This window comes from Bubalus bubalis, chromosome 8 (genome assembly GCF_019923935.1).
Source record: "Bubalus bubalis isolate 160015118507 breed Murrah chromosome 8, NDDB_SH_1, whole genome shotgun sequence".
NCBI lineage: Eukaryota > Metazoa > Chordata > Mammalia > Artiodactyla > Bovidae > Bubalus > Bubalus bubalis.
Window position 1 is genome coordinate 97,263,055 of NC_059164.1, and position 20,573 is coordinate 97,283,627.

The following is a 20,573-nucleotide window of genomic DNA, read 5'->3' on the forward strand; positions in this document are numbered from 1 at the left end:
TCCTGACCTATTCTGATGCTTACTGATTTCTATTTTTTTCCAGAAAAGTATATTGCCAGCATCCTGTGACTCACTTAAAAGGCCTTGTGGCATGACTCAAGGTATGCTTTCTCTTTACCATCTTCTATCTACTTTTGAATACAGACTGTTTCATTTGAAGGGGAAAGTATTTGAAAGCTACCCCTTACCTCCTTATGCTTTTTCATGCAAGTGTGGCTTTATTATTGTTGTTGTTATCATTTCTATGTACATCCTAGACTTTTTAATACTTTCAGTGGTTTGAGTCATCACAGACCTTAAGGAAAGCCAGAGTGCTCCCCAGACCAGTGGGGCATGGAATGGAGGCTGATGTTCAAGCCCACTTGGCTGGACAGGGTGGTTGGTACTATGATAGTAAAGGATGTGACTTGTTCTTTTTCACAGACTCCAAAGGACTTTCTTTCCATGCCTTACTTAGAAACCACCCGTAAGAATCACCTTCTGTGATGGTTAATTTTATATGTCAACTTGACTGGGCCATGGGGTGCCCAAGACATTTAGTCAAATGTTATTCTGGGTGCATTTGGGAGAGTGTTTCTGGTGGAGATGAACATCTGAATCAGTAGACTGGATACAGCACATGGCCTTCCCTAAGGTGGGTGAGCCTCAGTCAATCAATCAAAGACCTGAACAAAACAGAAACTGAATAAGAGGGAACTTAAGCTTGCGGTCGTGAAGAGCTGGACAAGCTGACCAACTGAGCACCCAGTGCCTGTCTGACTGTTGAGCTGGGACATCTGTCTTCTTCTGCTCTTGAGCTGAAATTGATAGCATCAGCTCCCCTGAGTATCCAGCTTGCCAATTTCAGATCTTGGGACTTCAAATCCTCTACAATCATGTGAGGCAATTAATATACATCCTGTTGGTTTGTTTCTCTGGAGCATCCTGGCTAATATACCTACGTTGTTGGAAAGATCTGTAGTTTCTCTTTTGGGCTTTATAAAGCAAAGATTTGGGTTTAAAAAAATTACTTACTTATTGGCTGCACTAGGTCTTCATTGCTGCATGCAGGCTTTCTCTAGTTGGGGCGAACGGGTGCTACTCTTCATTGCAGTGCTCAGGCTTCTCCTTACTGTGGCTTCTCTTGCTCTGGAGCATGGGCTCCGGGTGCAAGAGCTTCAGTATTTGGGGCCTGTGGGTTTAGTTGCCCTGCTGCATGTAGAATCTTCCCAGACCAGGGATCGAACATGTGTACCTTGCATTAGCAGGCGGATTCTTTACCATTGGACCACCAGGGAAGTCCAAAGATTTGTTTTTGATGGAAGATAGTACTGACAGTAGCAAAGGCCAATATGAAAACAATCACCTGAATGAGGGTCAGAAGATAAAGATTCTGTATTCAATCTATTACTAGCCAGTTGGGTGAGACTGTAGGCAATTCATGCACTATATGTTAACTTTTGCTGCCTTCCAAACCATCCCAGACATTAGTGGCTTGACACAACCATGTATTTAGTTCATGATTTGTCGAGTTGACTGAGCAGTTCTTCTGGTCTGGTTTCTGCTGAGTTCCCTCAGGAATCTTGGATCAGTTGGTAGGTCTGCTGCTGGTACTGGGTGATCAAGGCTGGCTTCATTTGCATGGCTGGCAATGGGAGGAGCTGACCAAGGCCCCAGAGAACTAGGTCACTGTCTCTATCTAGCAGGCTGGCCCCGGCTTCTTCACAGGGTGATCACATTATCCCAAAGCCCTAGCACTTTCAAGTCTCTACTGGTGCACCATTTGCTACTGTTCATTGGCCAAAGAGAGCTCCACTGGCCACACCCAGACTCTAGGGGTGGAGAAGGAGGCTCCACCTCTTGATGAAAGTGAAAATGAAGTTGCTTAGTCGTGTCCGACTCTTTGCGACCCCGTGGACTGTGTAGCCCACCAGGCTCCTCTGTCCATGGGATTCTCCAGGCAAGAATACTGGAGTGGGTTGCCATTTCCTTCTCCAGGGGAGTCTTCCCGTCCCAGGGATGGAACCCAGGTCTCCCGCATTGCAGGCAGACACTTTAACCTCTGAAGCCTCTTGATGGGAGGGGCTAAAGTCACATAGCAAAGGGTGGGGACAAGGATAAGAACTGGTGGTATTTACAGTCTACCACACTGAGTCAGTCAATTTCACATTCATTTAATTCTCTCTGTAATCCTGGGAGGCAGGCATGAGGACTGGCTTGGATTAGCCAGGACATTCCCTGGTGGCTCAGAGGTTGAAGAGTCTGCCTCCAATGCTGGAGATCTGGGTTCGATCCCTGGGTCGGGAAGATCCCCTGGAGAAGGAAATGGTAACCCACTCAGTGTTCTTGCCTGAAGAATCCCATGGACGGAGAATCCCATGGACTAGGCTACAGTCCATGGGGTCACATAGAGTCGGACATGACTAAGTGACTTCACTTCAACTTGTTAGACCCTTTGAATGCGGGTTTGTGTCTTTATTTTTTTGGCAGTTCTGAGACAGGCCTCCTGCTAACTTCTTTATATTTATTTATTTTGGGCTGTACCCAGTGTTGTTGGGACACACAGCTAACACAGCACGCAGGACCTTTTGTGGGCTCTGTGGGCAGGCTTAGTTGCCCCAGGACATGTGGGATCTTACTTCCCCAACCAGGGATCGAACCTGTGTCCCCTGCATTGGAAAGGGGGTTATTAACCACTGGACTACCAAGGAAGTCCTGGCATCCTACTATTTTAATTCCAGTCACTCATCTGCACAGTTGTGATTTCACTTGAAGGGAATAAAGTGGCAAGTGCGTTCAGTATTCTCATTGAAAAAACAAGCTTTTGTGGAGTCAATGTTTATAAAGCATTTACTCTGGGCAAGGTGCTTTTTTGCAAAGAAAGGAAGGGCCCTCAGTGGAGAGAGGTAACTAGGGAAGTTTGGCCATAAGGTGTAGATGTAAATTATGTAAAGTGCCCAAAATATACAGTACATTAGAGACCAACAGAATCTCCTATTAATCTCATAGGAAAGCATTATCTAAGTGAAAAAGCCTTTGTCCTTAATTATAAGGTTTCTGCTTTCCCCTCATGGCTGTCAGAATCTCTCACCAGGCCCATCTTTTCTCTCCCTCTTTTAAAGTCTCATCTCCTTGGTTCTGCTAAGACGTTTTGACATGTGAGGAAATTTCATCCACTTCTTCACTCATGCCCTGTTTCTCCCAGAAAGGCAGCATACTCTTCGTTCTTGCCAACTTCTTGTGAGCAGGTTTCATTTCAAAATCAGTGACTTCTCAGAGACTTCCTAAAATATCCAGGCGACCTTTTCTGCCTCTACTTATGCCACTTCCCATTTGGGGACTGTCCAACACCTCTTCCTATGTATCTCTTCCCTTCTTGAAGCTCTAACTCAACTCTTACCTTATTTATGAAGCTTCTGAGCATCCCTGTCTTGGGACACAGATTTTATCCCAGTGGACAACTCCCATGCACCTGCTAGGGGGGCCCAGCTTTATCTGCCTTAAGGAGTGAGTCCCTTGTGCCAAGCCTGGTAAAGGGAAAGTGGTGGTCATGTCGCCTCCGACTCAGTGCCTGCCTGAGGGCCTGAACATGAACTAGAAATCATTCAGGTAGGGCTTACCTTCTCCTGTGAGCTTTTTTTTTTTTTTTTTCAACTTTTTATTTTGTTCTGGAGTATAGCCGATTCACAGCATTGTGTAGTTTCTGGTAGAGAGCACAGGGACTCTGCCGTGCACATACATGTTTCTCGTGTACTTCTCATTCATTTAGAAAATTTCTATATCCTAGTGTCCCCACCATAACACAAATCTCTTAATTAAAGAGACCCAAACTTTAACTTTTATATCTCCAGCACTTGAAACAGACCCTCTTACATAGGTTGTGTGATTAATTGCTGATAATAATGATCTGGGTGTTTCCTGTCCTTTGCATCAAAGCCTGAATGATTTGCTTTTTCCCAATCTCCACCATTGCAGACTTGCTCTTAACTAGATGAAGTATGTTGTGCTTTTGGAAGTGCATGGCTATGGTGGGAATTCTTGCACAGTTCATTCACCTGACTTCTGTTTGCTCTTCCTTCTGTTTTTATTATTTAGTGCCACTGGGATGCTTTGGTTATTAAACCTCATGTCTCTAAAAAGCACTTTCCTTTCTATCCCTTATGTGATGATTTCTTCTTGAATACCTTCTGGTCTTCTTTGATCTTCTGAATGGCCTTGCATAACATCCTCCCATCCTTGTATCTTTCCCCAGAAGATTTCATATAGTCCCTCTCTGGTCATCATTTGTAACATTTTAATAATTTTGGTCTTAAGTGGTTGTGACTTCCCTGATGAAATCCATCTTTGCTCTGTAAAGATAATCTCAGAAATTGAATAGTCCTTATCTAGTCCTCTGTTCAGATTTTATTCAAGATCTGATGCTTGCAAATCCTTTGCAAACAATTCTTCCTTGGCTTGCTTTTTCTGCCTTTGTCTATGAACTTTTACAATTACCTCTTCCTAGACTGCAGTTTTTGTCTCTGATCTCAACACGAGTATCTGATTCAGGTTATCTATTAGTGGGACAGCCCCCAAAATGCTTTTGATATTTGCTTAGAACAGGTGTTATTTGGCTCAATCAAATCCTACCTGGATTTTATCAGGCTCTATGAGCCCAATTCATTACTACCTTCATAACTTTAAGACAGCTGATTTCTGCAAAGATGACAGCGTTTCTCATTTATACTGTCTTCCCCCAACATTTTTGATAATCCTTGTGAGGCTCAAAATGTCTGACAATTTTAAGGATCCTTTCACCCAATATTGGATCAAGGTGGCCCCAGGTGATGCTCTCATGACTCCTATGTTTTCCCTTCTTTGCCTTTATGGCAGTTGAAACAAATGATTATTCATATAATTATCTGCCTAATGGCTATAGACCCACTAAGCTGTTATTAGATAATAAACTCCCTTCCCTATGAATAATCATCCCTTATTCATAGAATGAATAACAAAACATAAAAGGATATGACATTAATGCATCAAGTTTAAGATTCTCCCCTGTCTTAGTCAGTTTTTGCTACTATAACAAGAATATATGGACCAGTTTATAGACAACAGAACTTTACTTGCCACACAGTTCTAGAGTTTGGAAGTCCAAGGTCAAGATGCCAGGTGCAGGTTCTGGTGAAAACCTCCTTCCAGGTTGCAGAAGCCAGCTTCTCCTAGTAGCCTCACCTGGTGGAAAGCTCTCTTCTCATCTTATCCCATTGATGAGGACTCTGTTCTGTTGACCCCATCATCTCCAAGAGACCTCACCTCCTCATACCATCACATTGGGGATTGGAGTTCAACATATGACTTTTAGGGGAAGGGGACCTAAAAATGTCCATAATGTTGCCCATAAAGTTTTACTAAAGCAATTGAGTGAAGTACAATGTTTTGACTAAGGATGTGGGCTGGGACACCAGACTCCCTCCATTTGAGTTCTATAGAGCTTTGCCACTGGGTGACAAAGTGGGTTGAATACTTTACAGAACCTTTCTATGCCTATCTTTCCTCGTCTGTAATATGGGGATATATTAATCTCTACCTTGTAGGATCCTCTGGGGGGTAAAATGAATTAATATATGTAAAGTATTTATAAGGGTGCCAAGCACATAGTTATTATTCATAAACATTAGTTGTGGTTCTATTTTTGTTGTTATTATTATATTAGTGGTGCCTTCTACAGTCTATCTGTTCTCCCCATTTCAGGATATTCTGTGAAAATTTAAGTGTTCTGTCAAAAACACCAGGAGTTCAAGGTGCTGCCATCTCAAATATACCTGAGAAGCACTATTAAACTTGTTTTTCCTCTCATAAAATTGGGGAGGGGCATACATTTTTTGCTTTGCCCAAGGTCAACACACCTGGGGAGATCCTCTTCCCAAATGAAGGAAACAAGAGGTTGATCCCTGCCTCTTCTTTCCATTCTAAGTGAAGTGAGGTCTTACATCAGGGTGCTGGCTCCAGATTGGAAGAGAGCCTTATTCTACATAGAAAAGCTAGGGATAGGGGTAAATAATACTACCAGGGCAAAGCTAGCAAGTGGCTGACGCTGGTAGGTAGCACCTTCTTTGAAACTTAAACTCTTGACCCCTTTGATATTCCCCTTTCAGTTTCCTGTCCTGGATGTCCTCTCGAGAAGAGCTCTAGAGTGTCACGGTGACACTCTTCCACTTTCTCCTTCCTCTCACCCCCGTTCTAAGGATCCAGTGCCATCACAGAAGACCCTGCTACCCTAGGTCCCCTGATAATCCCCTGGATTATCATATCCCACTGCCTTTGCCCGCCCACTGTACTTTTCTGGATTCAGAAACCTGCCCCCCACCACACACACACACACACACACACACACACACACACACACACTTTCAGAACTCAGGGCCAGGCTCTCTGTGCCTCACAAATGCTTCCTGAGAAACTAACTCATACTTCCAGAGAAAGAGTATTATTGGTTAAGATCAAGGGCTTTAGATCCAGGAAGACTTGAGTTGGAATTTGGGGCTAGATGCAGATTGTGTGACTGAGCAACTTGCTTATCATTTTTGAGCATCATTCTTCTCCTTTGAAAAATGGGGGTATCAATTCCTATTTTGGAGAGCAGTTGGAATAATTAGCTGAGACATATCTATAGCATTGAGCACAGGCCTGGTTTACAGTAAGCAATAAAAAAACAGAAACAATTATTGTTGTCTTATGCTAATAGGAAAACTTTTGACAAAGTAGTCCCTCCCCTCACCCCTGTCCCTCTGCCTAATTCTGTCTTCTCTACCTGGTAAAATAACTTTTATAAAGATGATGCCTTCTGTTTTGATGCCCAGAATCCCAAATTAGGGATTCTATGCATACAGTTCCAGCCTATGGGTCATTTTGGTGAACCAGCAAAAGCAAAGATTGAGCAAGGAGAGGTAGAGACTCTAATTCCTGCTTGACTGCTAACAAGTCAGGTGATTTTGGGCAAGTTATTATTCCTGGAGGGCCATCAGTTTTTCATCTCTAAAAGGGAGAGTTGGGATAAAATGGGCTTTTAAGTTCTTTCTGTTAATAGTTCTGACATACTGTGATTCTATATGAAAGGATTATTCTCTGAGTTCTTTTATTTACACTTAAGAACATTCTCTGATTACATGTTTTCTTTTTTCTTCTGAGACAGTTTCTGCACCTTTACCTTGCCTCACATTTTCCACCTGCAAAAATAGTAGTTGAAGGTAGACAGTGGATTTGGTCATTCTAGATTTGGATTGCAACACCAGTGCTTGTCCTTGGGCCATTTATTTAAATTCTCTGAGCGTCAGTTACCTTATCTGTTGAATGGTGATAGAGTAGATGTGAAGGTGAAAAGAGAGAAAGCATAGAAATATTTAACACCAAAGGCTGTAGTTTAATGTCCTGTAGGGCATAAACCAGTTTTATCTCTAACCTAGTGACCTTTTTTCAGAATGTCTTTCTGTGTGGACAATGAATACTGTTACCATCTTGCTGGTTCCTTCATTAATTAATGAGTTTAATAAAATCCTTCACAGGTGTTTTTATTTTTGTACGACAATCACCTTTTTAACCTTTTGAAAATTACTCTTTGACAAGTCCTACCTAACTCTGCCTTGACACTTTTCTCAATAGACTGACATTGGCAAAACTAACTTTCCTGGAAAAGCTGATTTAGTTCACTTCAGTCACTCAGTCCTGTCTGACTCTTTGCAATGCCATGGACTGCAGCACGCCAAGCTTCCCTGTCCATCACCAACACCCGGAGCTTGCTCAGACTCATATCCATCGCGTCAGTGATGCCATCCAACCATCTCATCCTTTGTCGTCCCCTTCTCCTCCTGCTTTCAATCTTTCCCAGCATCAGGGGCTTTTCTAATGAGTTGGCTCTTTGAATCAGGTGGCCAAACTATTGGAGGTTCAGCTTCAGCATCAGTCCTTCCAAAGAGTATTCAGGACTCGTTTCCTTTAGGATGGACTGGTTCAATCTCCTTGCAGTCCAAGGGACTCCCAAGAGTCTTCTCCAACACCACAGTTCAAAAGCATCAATTCTTTGGCGCTTAGCTTTCTTTATAGTCCAACTCTCACATCCATACATGACTTCTGGAAAAACCATAACTTTGACTAGATGGACCTTTGTCGGCAAAGTAATGTCTATGCTTTTTAACATGCTGTCTAGGTTGGTCATAGCTTTTCTTCCAAGGAGCAAGTGTCTTTTAATTTCATGGCTGCAGTCACCATTTGCAGTGATTTTGGAGCCCAAGAAAATAAAGTCTGTCATTGTTTCCATTGTTTCCCCATCTGTTTGCCATGGAGTAATGGGACTGGTTGCTGTGATCTTCATTTTTTGAATGTTGAGTTTTAAGCCAGCTTTTTCACTCTTCTCTTTCACCTTCATCAAGAGGCTCTTTAGTTCCTCTTTGCTTTCTGCCACAAGGGTGGTATCATCTGCATATCTGAGGTCATTGATATTTCTCCCAGCAATCTTGATTCCAGCTTGTGCTACATCCAGCCTGGCATTTCCCATGTAGTCTGCATATAAGTTAAATAAGCAGGGTGACAATATACAGCCTTGATGTACTCCTTTCCCAATTTGGAACCAGTCCATTGTTCTATGTCCAGTTCTAACTGTTGCTTCTTGACCTGCATACAGATTTCTCAGGAGACAGGTAAGGTGGTCTGTTTCCCATCTCTTGAAGAGTTTTCCACAGTTTGTTGTGATCCACACAGTCAAAGACTTTAGCATAGTCAATAAAGCAGAAGTAGATGTTTTCTCTTGCTTTATTATGATACAACAGATGTTGGCAATTTGATCTCTTGTTCCTCTGCCTTTTCTAAATCTAGCTTGAACATCTGGAATTTCCCAGTTCACGTACCGTTGAAGCCTAACTTGGAGAATTTTGAGCATTACTTTGCTAGTGTGTGAGATGAGTACAGTTGTGCAGTAGTTTGAACATTCTTTGGCATTGTCTTTCTTTGGGACTGGAATGAAAACTGACTTTTTCCAGTATGGTAGCCACTGCTGAGTTTTCCAAATTTGCTGGCATATTGAGTGCAGCACTTTAACAGCATCATTTCTTAGGGTTTGAAATAGCTCAGCTTGAATTCTGTTACCTCCACTAGCTCTGTTCGTATGATGCTAAGTTATTGGAAACTGCAAAAAGCACTCAGAGTTTTTCCATTTTTATACTTTCTTCCCTCTTCATCCTTCTGTCAGTTAGCCAGCCAGGTCTTATGGGGGTGAGGGTAGAGAAAAACCCCTTGGAGGAATATTCTACCCAGTGGAAAAAGAAGCAGGCAAGCAGTAAGATGAGCCTAGCCGAAAGAGATACTTTAATTATGGCCTTTACATTTATGACCAGCAAGATAATGAAGGAAGGTAATTCTGAAAGCTTTCTGTCAGTTTTAATGGGCCCTCAAGCCCTGAGAAAAATAAGAGTCAATGGCTGGTGTCCATAAGGATTTTTTTTCTACTTCTCCCCTGACAGCCATTGACAGGATCATTTTGTATTCGCAACTGCTATCACCGAAGCATGGAGAAAAGGCCTGTAAGGCCAAGTGGATGAGAGCGACCTTCCCGCAAGGATCTCTATGGTCATCACTATGGCAATAATAGTTGCTATAATTTTCATTCTGCTTTTCTATACAGTGTCTACTTTGTGGAGCTCAAGGCTATAGGATTTAGGTCACATGAAATCACACTGGCATAAAATCATGCTTTATAATCTTGCAAGAGTATTTTATAAAACTGCAAAGAGAACCTATGCAACAAGGTAAAAATTATTACCAACGCAGATCATTGACTAATATAGTTATTTATGCAATGCTAATAGTTTTACAGAGGCTTTCAGATAAAGTGTGAGTTTGACAGTCGTTTTTTTCCCCCTGTATTTGGACTGTTAAACCACTGCCAGCTTTTCTCCCCAAGGACATGGCTTATTATTTTGGGGTAAAAATGTAAATTAACTGCCAACCAGCTCTCAGTCGTCGTCTGGTAGTTTCTCTTTGTTATCCGCAATTAAATCATAAGGACAGGAGCCATGCCTTCTATATCATGTATGCGCACTGCACTCTGCATAGAGTAAAATTTCAGTGCTATCAACTTTCTGACAGACAGCTTTACAGACATCTAACACTAAGTACATAAAGACCCCCTTCATGAAGGAAGCAGGATGGTGCGCTCACCAGTGATCTCAGGGTGGGATGAAAAGTCTCCAAGAGGGGTCTCGAGGTCGAGAGAAAACAGTTGAACACTGAAAAAAGGGGGCGCAGAGAAAAAAGATGAAAAATGAGAAAGACAAGCCAAAAGAAGCAGAGCCAATGACTTAACAGACTAAAAAAGAAAGATCACAGCTAGCAGACAGAAAGCTAAGTTGCGCTACAGTGGCAAAGCAAGCCGAAAGGGAGAACGCACGAGGGGCAGAGACTACAGCCCCCAAAATCCCTTGCGGCACCTCCTCCCTGGGCGTCCGTCTCCTAGGCAACCCCTGTAAACAAGATGGCGACCTCCGGGAGAGAGCCCATGTTTCCGAAGCCCTCCTCTCTCCAGGGAGGCATGAGCATTTCACGAACTGGAGCGCAGTCGAAAGTGCTGCACTCAGAAAAGGATCGTCACTCTTGCTGGTCTCCTTTTCCCATGGGTCAGAGACCGAAAAATACTTTATGCAAAGCCTCCTCCTACCTGCTCCAGCACCTCATTCACCGCTATCAGGAGTCAGACGTGGACAGAGATTACTACGACCTGGAAGAGGGCGAGGGCGAGGGCCAGGGCGAAGTGGAATCCGAGGAGTCCTCAGAATCCGAAATGCTGAATTTTGAGGTGTGCCTTCCCCCCAACCCTAACCCCCTCAGTTCCTTCTCCAGCGGTCAGAACCCCTTCACCAGCCTGCGGCTGAGCCCCATTCCTAGGGCTCCTTGCCTCCAGGAGTGCCTCTTCCTTACTGCTCCGAGACTCCCCTCCTCTCCTCCGCATTTCCGTTAGCCAGTTCCTCACCCTTCATTTTTCATTAGCACATGTGATTCCTTAAGAATCCTTACGCAGCGTTCTTACAAAAAAGTATCTGTATGAGAGTTGTGACTTTAACTTTTTCAAAATTATACCTCTAAAGCGTTGTGAATTGACAAGAGTTCCACCTCTGCACCTTCTGTACCTTTTCGTCATGACTGTGAAATACTCCAACACTCTCCTCAGTTTCTAGTCCCTTCATCCTCCTTCCTCTAGGAAAAACAAAAACAAAAAACAAAGCAAAACAAAAAAAAAAAACAAAAAAACCCCTCTTGAAGTAATCTTAATTGCTGCTTGCTGTTCCTTTCTATAGAGATCTTCCCAACCCAGGGATCGATCCCAGGTCTCCCACATTGCAGTCAGATTCTTTACCAGCTGAGCCACAAGGAAAGCCCATTTTATTCCTCAAAGACCAAGTGTCTTACAAGTTGTATATATTACTTATGCCAAGGGTATATAATGTATTATACAGACAACACACACATGCATGCACCGCTCACAGTGAGAGTATTTTAGGATTTGGGGAATGTCCCAACATTCCCATCAGTCGTTTCACCCTGATAATACAAATTCCCTCTTTTCTACAGTGTCTCATCTAAAAACCACCCAATTCCACTTCTTACACTTTCCATCATCCTGTTCCTTCCTTAGTTCCTTACCTGCCTTCTTGTCCCTTTCTACTTCATATTGTACCAATTCCTTCTCTTAACTTCCTAATGAATTGTTTGCTTTCTTTAAAAATATAAATTGATTTGCTTTTTTTTAGTAAACTGTTAGGTTTTCCTCTTTGTCTTGGCTGCCAGGAAATATAACATTTTTTCCCCTTAATTCAAAAATTTTCTTAATTTCAATAGTTTTTCTCTAGATTACATTTTTCTCTTCCCTTTCCTCCTCTTTGATAGTATAAATTGCTTCAGACTCTTTTCAGAAGTAGATATAATAGAGAAATAGTGTCCAGCATCCGGTTCTGTGATGTTTTTCTGACATCCCCTCTGTCTCATTGTACCTTTCATTTCCTAGTCACCTTTCTTTCCCCCCTTGAGCTCAGACAGGTCTCTCTTTGTTGTGCCTGTTCTCATCTCCATTCCTCATTTGTTTTATTTTTTCCTGTTTTCCCCTCTGTGACTTGCACTGTCTTCTGTCACTCTTGCCGCTGACTATCTACAGTGTCCCTGCTTGGGTTCCCTTCTCTTGTAATGTCCTTTTGTTCAGTTCCCACATTTGGCCCATATTTTTCTACCCTCACATTCCCCCCCTCTCCAATCTTCTACCTTTCTTCTTCTTCTCCCTCCTTTTACCTGGGCTAAACATCAACTTTTCTTAAAAGTGAGCCATAGAAAATTACTTATTTTGTTCATCTTTTGTTGATTTATTTGCCATGCTTAATAGTGACTATTGCAAAACTGTAGCAATGTTTTTACAACTTTGAGATGTTTATATGGTTTCTACCATCTTTCACCCCAGAGGAATTAACAAATGAATCACCAGTTTACTTTATTATTCTAATTAACGTGTGTTCTTCAGCTATGGGGTTCATTAATACCATTGTTAATCTGTCTTCAGTATGCCGTTAAAAACCATAGAGGGGGAGGGGGTTGACTTGAACTAGTTAATCCTTTTTCACTTGTAGGCTCTGTGTGGAAAAAGTGTATTATTTCTTTCGTTTATGTTCCAAATATTAATATTACGTTCTCACATTCTATTTTAGTTTTTATAGTGTCTCATATGTTTTTGTATGTTGAGTAAACTGAAAAGTTTTAAGAGGAAATACCTGAACTTTTCTGTTCAGTGATTTATTTTCCATATCCTAGCCTGATTAGGATTTATAAGGCTCTGATGGTCAGAATGGCAAAGTGCCTATAATGTAATTAGGCTCAATGAACTTGAGGGAGGTCAGGCAGAATATTGTTCAGAACGTTGCCTTTGGAATTAGATATTTGTATAAAATCTTTTGTTCGTTGTGAGATCTTGAGCAAGTTATACTCGCTGCGTCTCATCCGCAGTATGGGAATTATAACAATACCTACTTCACAGGAGAGTTGTGAAAATTAAATGAGATCCTATGTGTAAGCTACTTAGCACAATATATCATTTATACTGTTACTATGCTATGCTATGCTAAGTCACTTCAGTCGTGTCCGACTCTGTGTGACCCCATAGACGGCAGCCCACCAGGCTCCCCCGTCCCTGGGATTCTCCAGGCAAGAACACTGGAGTGGGTTGCCATTTCCTTCTCCAGTGCATGAAAGTGAAAAGTGAAAGTGAAGTCACTCAGTCGTGTCCGACTCCCAGCGACCCCGTGGACTGCAGTCTACCAGGCTCCTCTGTCCATGGGATTTTCCAGGCAAGAGTACGGGAGTGGGGTGCCATTGCCTTCTCATATACTGTTACTAACACAAGTAATAACTTACCTGTCCTTATCTACTAACTCCAACCTATCAATTGACTTCATTAATTCAGCCTTCATGGAACAAACGATTATTCTATGGGAAGTACTCTTTTGACGATATAGGTCAGAAGAAGTGTCTGGGCCTGCAACACATTTCTGCTGTGTGAAAGCCACTCTTTGCCAATAACGTTATGTGGCTAATAATGCCTATTCATTGAATAGTTATAGGCATCAAATTTAATGGGAAAGTCTGTGTTAAAGTTCTTAACATAGGATCTGATACAGCATGGGCTCTCAAAAGATTTTATGTGTAATACATAATAGAAACAGTGATGATCGAGGAAGATGAGAGTGCGATGGAGGACATGCATGGTCCCAGCTCTCAGGGTGAGATAAGACTGAGTAAACCATAGCTATTCAGCCTGTGAACAGATGCCTGCAGTGATAGCCGGGTTACAGGGTTGGCAGAAGACTTGAAGGGAAGTAAACCCTTGTTTGGGTGCAGCAGTTGGGTATGGGCAGGCAGATGGCATCTTTCCAAGTGCTGAATTATAGGTAAGAACAGAAAAGGTAGATGGGTCGGAGGCCAGATTGTGGAGTGCTCTGGGCTGTTGTGCTTCCTAGGTGGCACTAGTAGCAAAGAACCTGCCTGCCAGTGCAGGAAATAAGAGAGACACAGGTTCGAGCCCTGGGTTGGGAAGATCCCCTGGAGGAGGGCGAGGCAATCCACTCCAGTATTCTTGCCTGGAGAGTCCCATAAACAGAGGAGTCTGGTAGGCTCCAGTCCATAATATTGCACAGAGTCGGACTCAACTGAAGCACACACACTGCTGTAGGGACTGTGGACTTGACTCTTAAGCAGTTGGGAACCTCTCTTGTGGCCAAGAGGGTTAGATTAGAGGGTGGTGAGTCTGGAGGCAGGGAGATTAGTGAGAAGCTGAGCAGCATCTGTGCAGGAGAGACTAGTGTCTGGATTAAGGCAATGGGAATAGAAAGGAAGCTAGTGATGAATACATATTTAGAATGAGACACTAATGAACATGGGAAGTCTAGGTTGACTGCCAAGTCTATGGAATGTTCCAGAGGGATATCAGACCACTGACTACCATGGGAAACAATGACAGGCGGAGCTATAAATTCAGGAGGTGGGCATGTGAACCATGGAAATCAGGAGAGGGTCAGCCACCTGGGAATCATCAGCACTGGAGTCTGTGGGATCATCCAGGAAGAGAAGAAAGAAGAGAAGGGGAGGGCCAAGGAAAAAACCCTGGGATACAGGTATCTCAGAAGATGAAGAGGATCTGGGGTTAGGGGAGGGAACTGGAAAGGGCTGGTAAGATAAAAAGGAGAACGAAGAGCTGTATGGGTGGGAAGTCAGAGCAAGAAAGAATCGCAGAACGGGAGAGAGGGTTACGTTGCCAAGAGGGTAAATGGATCATGAAAAGGGCTATTTGTGGGCCATTGGAGATCTTGACCCATATGCATTTTGTGATATGGTGAAGCCTGCAGCCTAACTGAAGTGAGGTGAGGCTTGAGTGGGAAGTGAGCAAGGGGAGACTGAGGAGTAAAACAGCACCTCTGGAGGAGCTTGGCTATTAAGGGAAACTCCAGCTATCGCTGAAGGAACATGCAGGAGCCAAGGGCCCCTTGGAGGACAGAAGGGACTCACGCACTCCTAGAGCTGGAGAAGTGACAGCTTGGAGAATGGCAGTGGAGAGTGACTGGTTAAACCACAAGCAAAAGATAGTACTATTGATGGTCCCTGAACATGGTCTCTGGGGAAAGGGAGCAGGACCCTGTGTGAGGAGAAGGAACTGTCCTCCTCTGAGACCCCAGCAACAAGCTGACTTGAGTGTGGCACCAGAACGCATGCTCGTGGGTCTTTGCCGGCTCACTCAGAAGCGGGCAGGGAGTAGGCTCATTAATTCGTTCAGCCCATGTTTGCGTGCCCTCCATGTACTAGGTACTGTCTTCCCCACCCGACCTTACACTTCAGCTGTTTGAACTCTTGGTAGTTTCCCCAGTGGGCCATGCTTGCCTTTGCAGTTTTGTACATGTCCCTTGTGCCCACAGTACCCTTCTTGGCCCTCTTCTGCCCTTTCTTCTCCTTTGTCAGAATAACTCGCAGCTTCGGGTCTCAATAGCTGTCTCTCCGAGGAAGCCTTTGCTAACCCCCTACTCCTCACTAGAACTGCCTTGAAATGGGAACTCTGCTAGTCAAAGCACCCTGCCCACCTCTATAGTGGTTTATGCAACTCCTGAAATCATCTGTATACTTGTCTAGCATGTGCTTGGCATGCTAGGAAGATTTTTTTATCCCAAATGGATAATGAACATGACATAATCCCTGCCTCGATGCAGTAGTTGATTGTGAAGTTGATCCAGGTTTGGGTTTGCATGGTACAGTTGCAATCAGGACAAGGAGGCCGAGACTTGAGGGTAGAGAGACATTGAAATTGCCCATGGGAGACCCAGTCAGGAAGGAAGTGTAGTTGGGAGGGGACAGATAGACTCGGAGAAAGGGGTGGATGAACAGACTGGAAATGTTGTTGTGGTCAGCGACCAAATTCAGGAGATGCTGGGAAGGTTGAAGGATGAGCAGTTGTGGGATCCGAGAGCAATGGAAGATTTGAGGTCTAAGGTTTCTAAGGTAGAGCAGTTTAGCATGATGACTGGGTCCAGGGCACAGCCAGGAGAGTGAGTGGCTGAAGTTATCTGGACCGATTTTTAAATGTTTGGAGTTGAGAAAGTAAAGGAAAATGTGAGTGTGGGTGTGCATTTGCATGTGCTTGGAGTGGTTGGGATGTTGAGTGGCCTTCCTTAGGGATTCTAAAGCCACCCAACGTACAGATTGGGCCTGTCAAGGTCTGAAAATGACCAAAGACCAGAAGGGAGAGACATGACTCTGACGAATGGCAGGGAACTTAAGGAGGTGTGAGGGGGTGGCTATGGAGAGTCTCGCCTTAGGGGTCTGGGACAATGCTGACCATGTGGCCAGTCTCTGTATCAATGGCTGTGTTGAAAAACAGACCTACTGTGAGGAAGGGCTGCTGTAACATCTAGTTTACAGGAGCGGAGGGAATGGGCTATGTGACAAGCTTCAGAGGTAAGGTGACACTGTCTTACCTTGACTCCTTCCCAGGCCATCTATAAAAAATAGTAACTCTGTTGTGAAAAGTAGATCTCTTTCCCCCATTTTGTGAACAGATTGATTGGTATCAATGGATGAGACATTAAGATGTGGAATTTCTGAATTCATCAATTCGTACTAACAGTTCCCATTTATTGAGAACACTTGCTGTGTTCTAGGCACTGTGCTAAGAGCTTTATGTTCACAGTTACTTTTAATTATCTTCAAAACATTAAGAGAAAGTAATAACATTCCCTATTTATAGATGAAAAATATGAGGCTCAGAGAAAACTTTGTCTCTCAAAGTCATATATATTCAAAATGGCAGATCTGGGCTTCAAACCAAGCCTGCCCAGCTGTGAGCCATATTTGATTCTCTAAGATAGTGGTTGGATGGCATCAACGACTCGATGGACATGAGTTTGAGCAAGTCCATCTGGGAGATGGTGAAGGACAGGGAAGCCTGGCACGCTGCAGTCCGTGGGGCTGCAAAGAGTCAGACATGACTGAGCTACTGAAAAATAGCAACAAGATAGTGGAAATTTGGGAGGAAATAAAACTTTTTACAATAGCACCACCCTACATACTTATGTCCTCAGTACAAGCAGTCTGAACAGCACTCCTGATTCCCAAGTTAATGTAAAGTGGCCCAAAACACCTGAAACAGTATTTTGCCTTCATAGTCTGCGTACCAGTTACACTGGTTAGTTGTATTGCTGTGACTTAAAAAATTGCTGTATTTTGTGTCCTAATGCTGATGTTAGTCTTAATGTGTTGGTCATTATAGAGTTGCCGGCAGCACAAACACAGCACTATTACCTCTTCTCTCGGGGAGAATGGGGAGAGGGGGTGTTGGGCCACCACTGGTTCCTGGTGTCTGTAGGCTAAGGACCAGCCTCCTTCTTGAAATTATTGCCCTTTTAATTTTGTAAATGGTATGAATCCAGCAAGATTAGCCAATGCAAAGTGAACCCGAGGACCCATTTTCTCCAACAGGAATGCCAGATGTAGAGAAGTCACTGCCTTGATGTGGTGCAGCCCTTCTTTGGGGTGGGGACAAGTAGTCAAGTGCAGGTAGTGGTTAGAACTGCCTTGAGGTCAGGCAGATTCTGGTTTGTATTCTGGGCTCTGTGGTTTCAGGCTAGTCTTGGTCTGTGAGCCTTAGTTTCTTTATTTGTAAAATGGAGCAAAGAGTACCTCCCTCAGAATTGTTAGGAGGATCAGTGAGCGGACCCACTGAGAGCTCTTAGCACAGAACGGCACTCAATGCTATCAGCAGTGAGACATTGATTGGATAGATACATTTTTTAATTGTGTGTAATATGCATGGGTCTTCAACACAATTTTCTTGGGGGCCAGTAAATATTGGAAGTCTCAGCTCCCAGATGTGTAATATACTAAATAAGTGCTGGATATGACGAAGCGGATTTTTTCTTTTCTAATGGAAGTCCTTTCTTTGTCCACCTGTCTGTTTTGTTTTTGCAGGGAGGATTTGATGGGGTCCTGAGAGAGGAGGTCGTGGCTGAGAAGCTCTACCAACTGGGGCGCTCAGGCTCTGGGACGGAGCAGGTCTACCTCAGCCTGACTTTATCAGTGAGTATGACAAGGTCACCCTTGCGTGGCTCCATCTTGACCCTGGTTGGACCATATCCATGTTCTCTGCTAACTCACAGTTATTTTGGTGGTCCCAAATCTCTGAGTCTTGCATTTGACAGAGAATGGCAATGAGTTATTTACGTTTGACATCAAAGAGCCCTGGCCAGTCCAGTAATCAGCTGCCTTCCTCCCAATTCCTTTGTTTTCATTTCCTTCACAGTCTGTTTCTTTCATCTTAAGCAGTCTATTTTATAGTAATCAATGCTTTCTTTCTAGGAGGTTGAATTTGATTCTGTAAAACCAATCAAAAACTCTTTTAAGAATTTTTTTTTTCATCTGATCAGTGGCAGGACTAAAATTTATATCTGAATCCAGGGGAACAAAGTATTTTGGTATTGACTTGGCCCCCCTCCCATAAATACGTAGCTGTGAGCTATAGCTCACTTTCCAAAAGATATCTATTATGAAAGAAAACATGTATTGTTATTCATCAATTTATAAATGTCGATACTAGCACAGAATCTTGGCTCTAAATTTACCATAAGAGAAGCTGTAAGAGCAGATTACTTAGGATTTCAGCTTTTGTCCTCATTTCGTTTCTTTATAGACACAGAAATACGATTTATCTCTTTCTGCTTCCTCATATTGTAAAGTGTTAACTCCTCCTTGGAGGTCCACAGAGTAAGTGCAGATATGTTGGTGAAGAAAGCACACTGAAATTCTGCTATGGCACCCTACTTTGGCTCAAGCATGTATAATTCATAGCAAGGCTGTTTTGTCTTAGATTTGAACACGCGAACTACCTAAGAAATGTTAAAGCCCCTCTCACCCATGCTGGTTTCACGGCATGCCCTTTGACAACAGCATACGAAGGCTCTCATCTTTTACTCTTTTCACTTCACGGCATTTTAGGGATGACTCTGCGAGTCAGGCAGGAACATACAGGGAGCGCCTTGGGTGTGTTGCGCTGTGTTAGGCTTTGGAATGGAAGCTAGTTCCCGCAGCCAGTACCTCCTCACATAAGTTCCTTTGAATCAAAATTCTACTTACGTACACAGTACCTCGCCTTAAATTGATCTGCAAAAAAGCACAATTCTTTAAATCGTATTTCAGCTAGATGGACTGAAGCTTAACTTACTTTGTCACTGACCTCCTTACATTTGAGATATTATATGTTGATTTACTTTGCCCTAATAACCTGTCTTACTGAATACACTTTCTTAGGGTTGACTAGGTTAGTGATTTTCCCCCCTTATATCTTACTTATGTTACATGTAATTTTTAAACTTTCTTTTATTACTTGTGTGCACTGTTTCTCTCCTCCTCAGAGTCCTAAGTTTATAAGGGCTAAATATAGCTCTAGTCCATCATTGTATGTGTTTCTCATCATGCCAAGCTTAATGCCTTGTACATAGTAGGTTTCTTAGTAATTATAACTGTTCTAGTGGCCTTCATTAAACATTCTTATCATTCTTACATTTGAGAACGTGCTTATAGTGACGCTTTTTATCAATTGGCTTTGTCTGACTCTGGCATCACAGCATAGACCAGTGACACGAATCTTTGTTCCAAGTGACCAAATTCCCCTCCAACCCCTCAGGATGTTCAGTAGATGCAAGATTTCATGGAGAGCATCTGAGACGTGGACTCTGGAAATTTGGAGTTGCTTCTCTATCACTGGCTTGCTAAGTGATTTTAAGCTATTTGTGTACTTCTCTGTACCCCACATGCCTCCTCACTCCATTGGGGATAATGTGCCCTACAGATCTCACAGGTTTGTTTGATCAGATGAGACTATTGTGAGAGAGCTTTGAAAACCCAGCCTGATAAAAAGTGTAGGAAGTATTGTTATTAATGATCACTTGATTAGGTGTGAACTTGCCTAACATTTTGTCTGAATTCTAGGCATTTGCTTTTTCTTTTCTTCTACAAGATAAAGGCTTTGGCTTTATTGCTTTTATGTGTGTGCATGTTTTTATAAAATATAAAACTCTGCTCTAAAGGTCTTCATGAACACGGCTTTAATTTGCCTCTTCATGTTGTATTTGTGCTTGCTAACAACCCTAATTTTCCAAGCTATTATTTCCTTCAGAGGAATGCATTTTTGATGGGGTTTGTAGTCTCTTTTGAGATCCTATTAGTAATAGGCTTCAGGTTTTATCCTCTCACTCCTACAACACTTTCAAAGGAAATTCTGGATTTCTCTGTCAACTTTTATTTCCAGATATCTTGAAAAGCCTGAGTACTCATCTGCTAAAGCCACATTAAAGTCATTTACCTTTTATTTTCTCAGGATCTTGATTTAACTGACGTTAGCATCCTCTGTGGATATGTTCACCTACAGAAGCTGGATCTTTCAGTAAATAAAATTGAAGGTATGTCGTTGTCATTCTAGTTAATTGATGGACCACTGAATTACTACAAAATTTAAACTTTGCAGAGTGCAATATACTTTAATACTACCA

At 42.9% G+C, this 20,573-nt stretch overlaps 1 protein-coding gene across 1 annotated transcript in view; it reads left to right on the plus strand.

Annotated features, from left to right (window-relative positions):
* The first annotated feature begins 10,486 nt into the window (after window positions 1–10,486).
* LRGUK (leucine rich repeats and guanylate kinase domain containing) overlaps window positions 10,487–20,573 on the plus strand; it is a 104,085-nt gene continuing 93,998 nt past the window's right edge. The window contains exons 1-3 of the mRNA XM_025291547.3: window positions 10,487–10,807; window positions 17,998–18,105; window positions 20,402–20,483. Coding sequence (XP_025147332.3) covers window positions 10,487–10,807; window positions 17,998–18,105; window positions 20,402–20,483 — 511 coding nt within the window. The remainder of the gene's footprint in view (window positions 10,808–17,997; window positions 18,106–20,401; window positions 20,484–20,573) is intronic.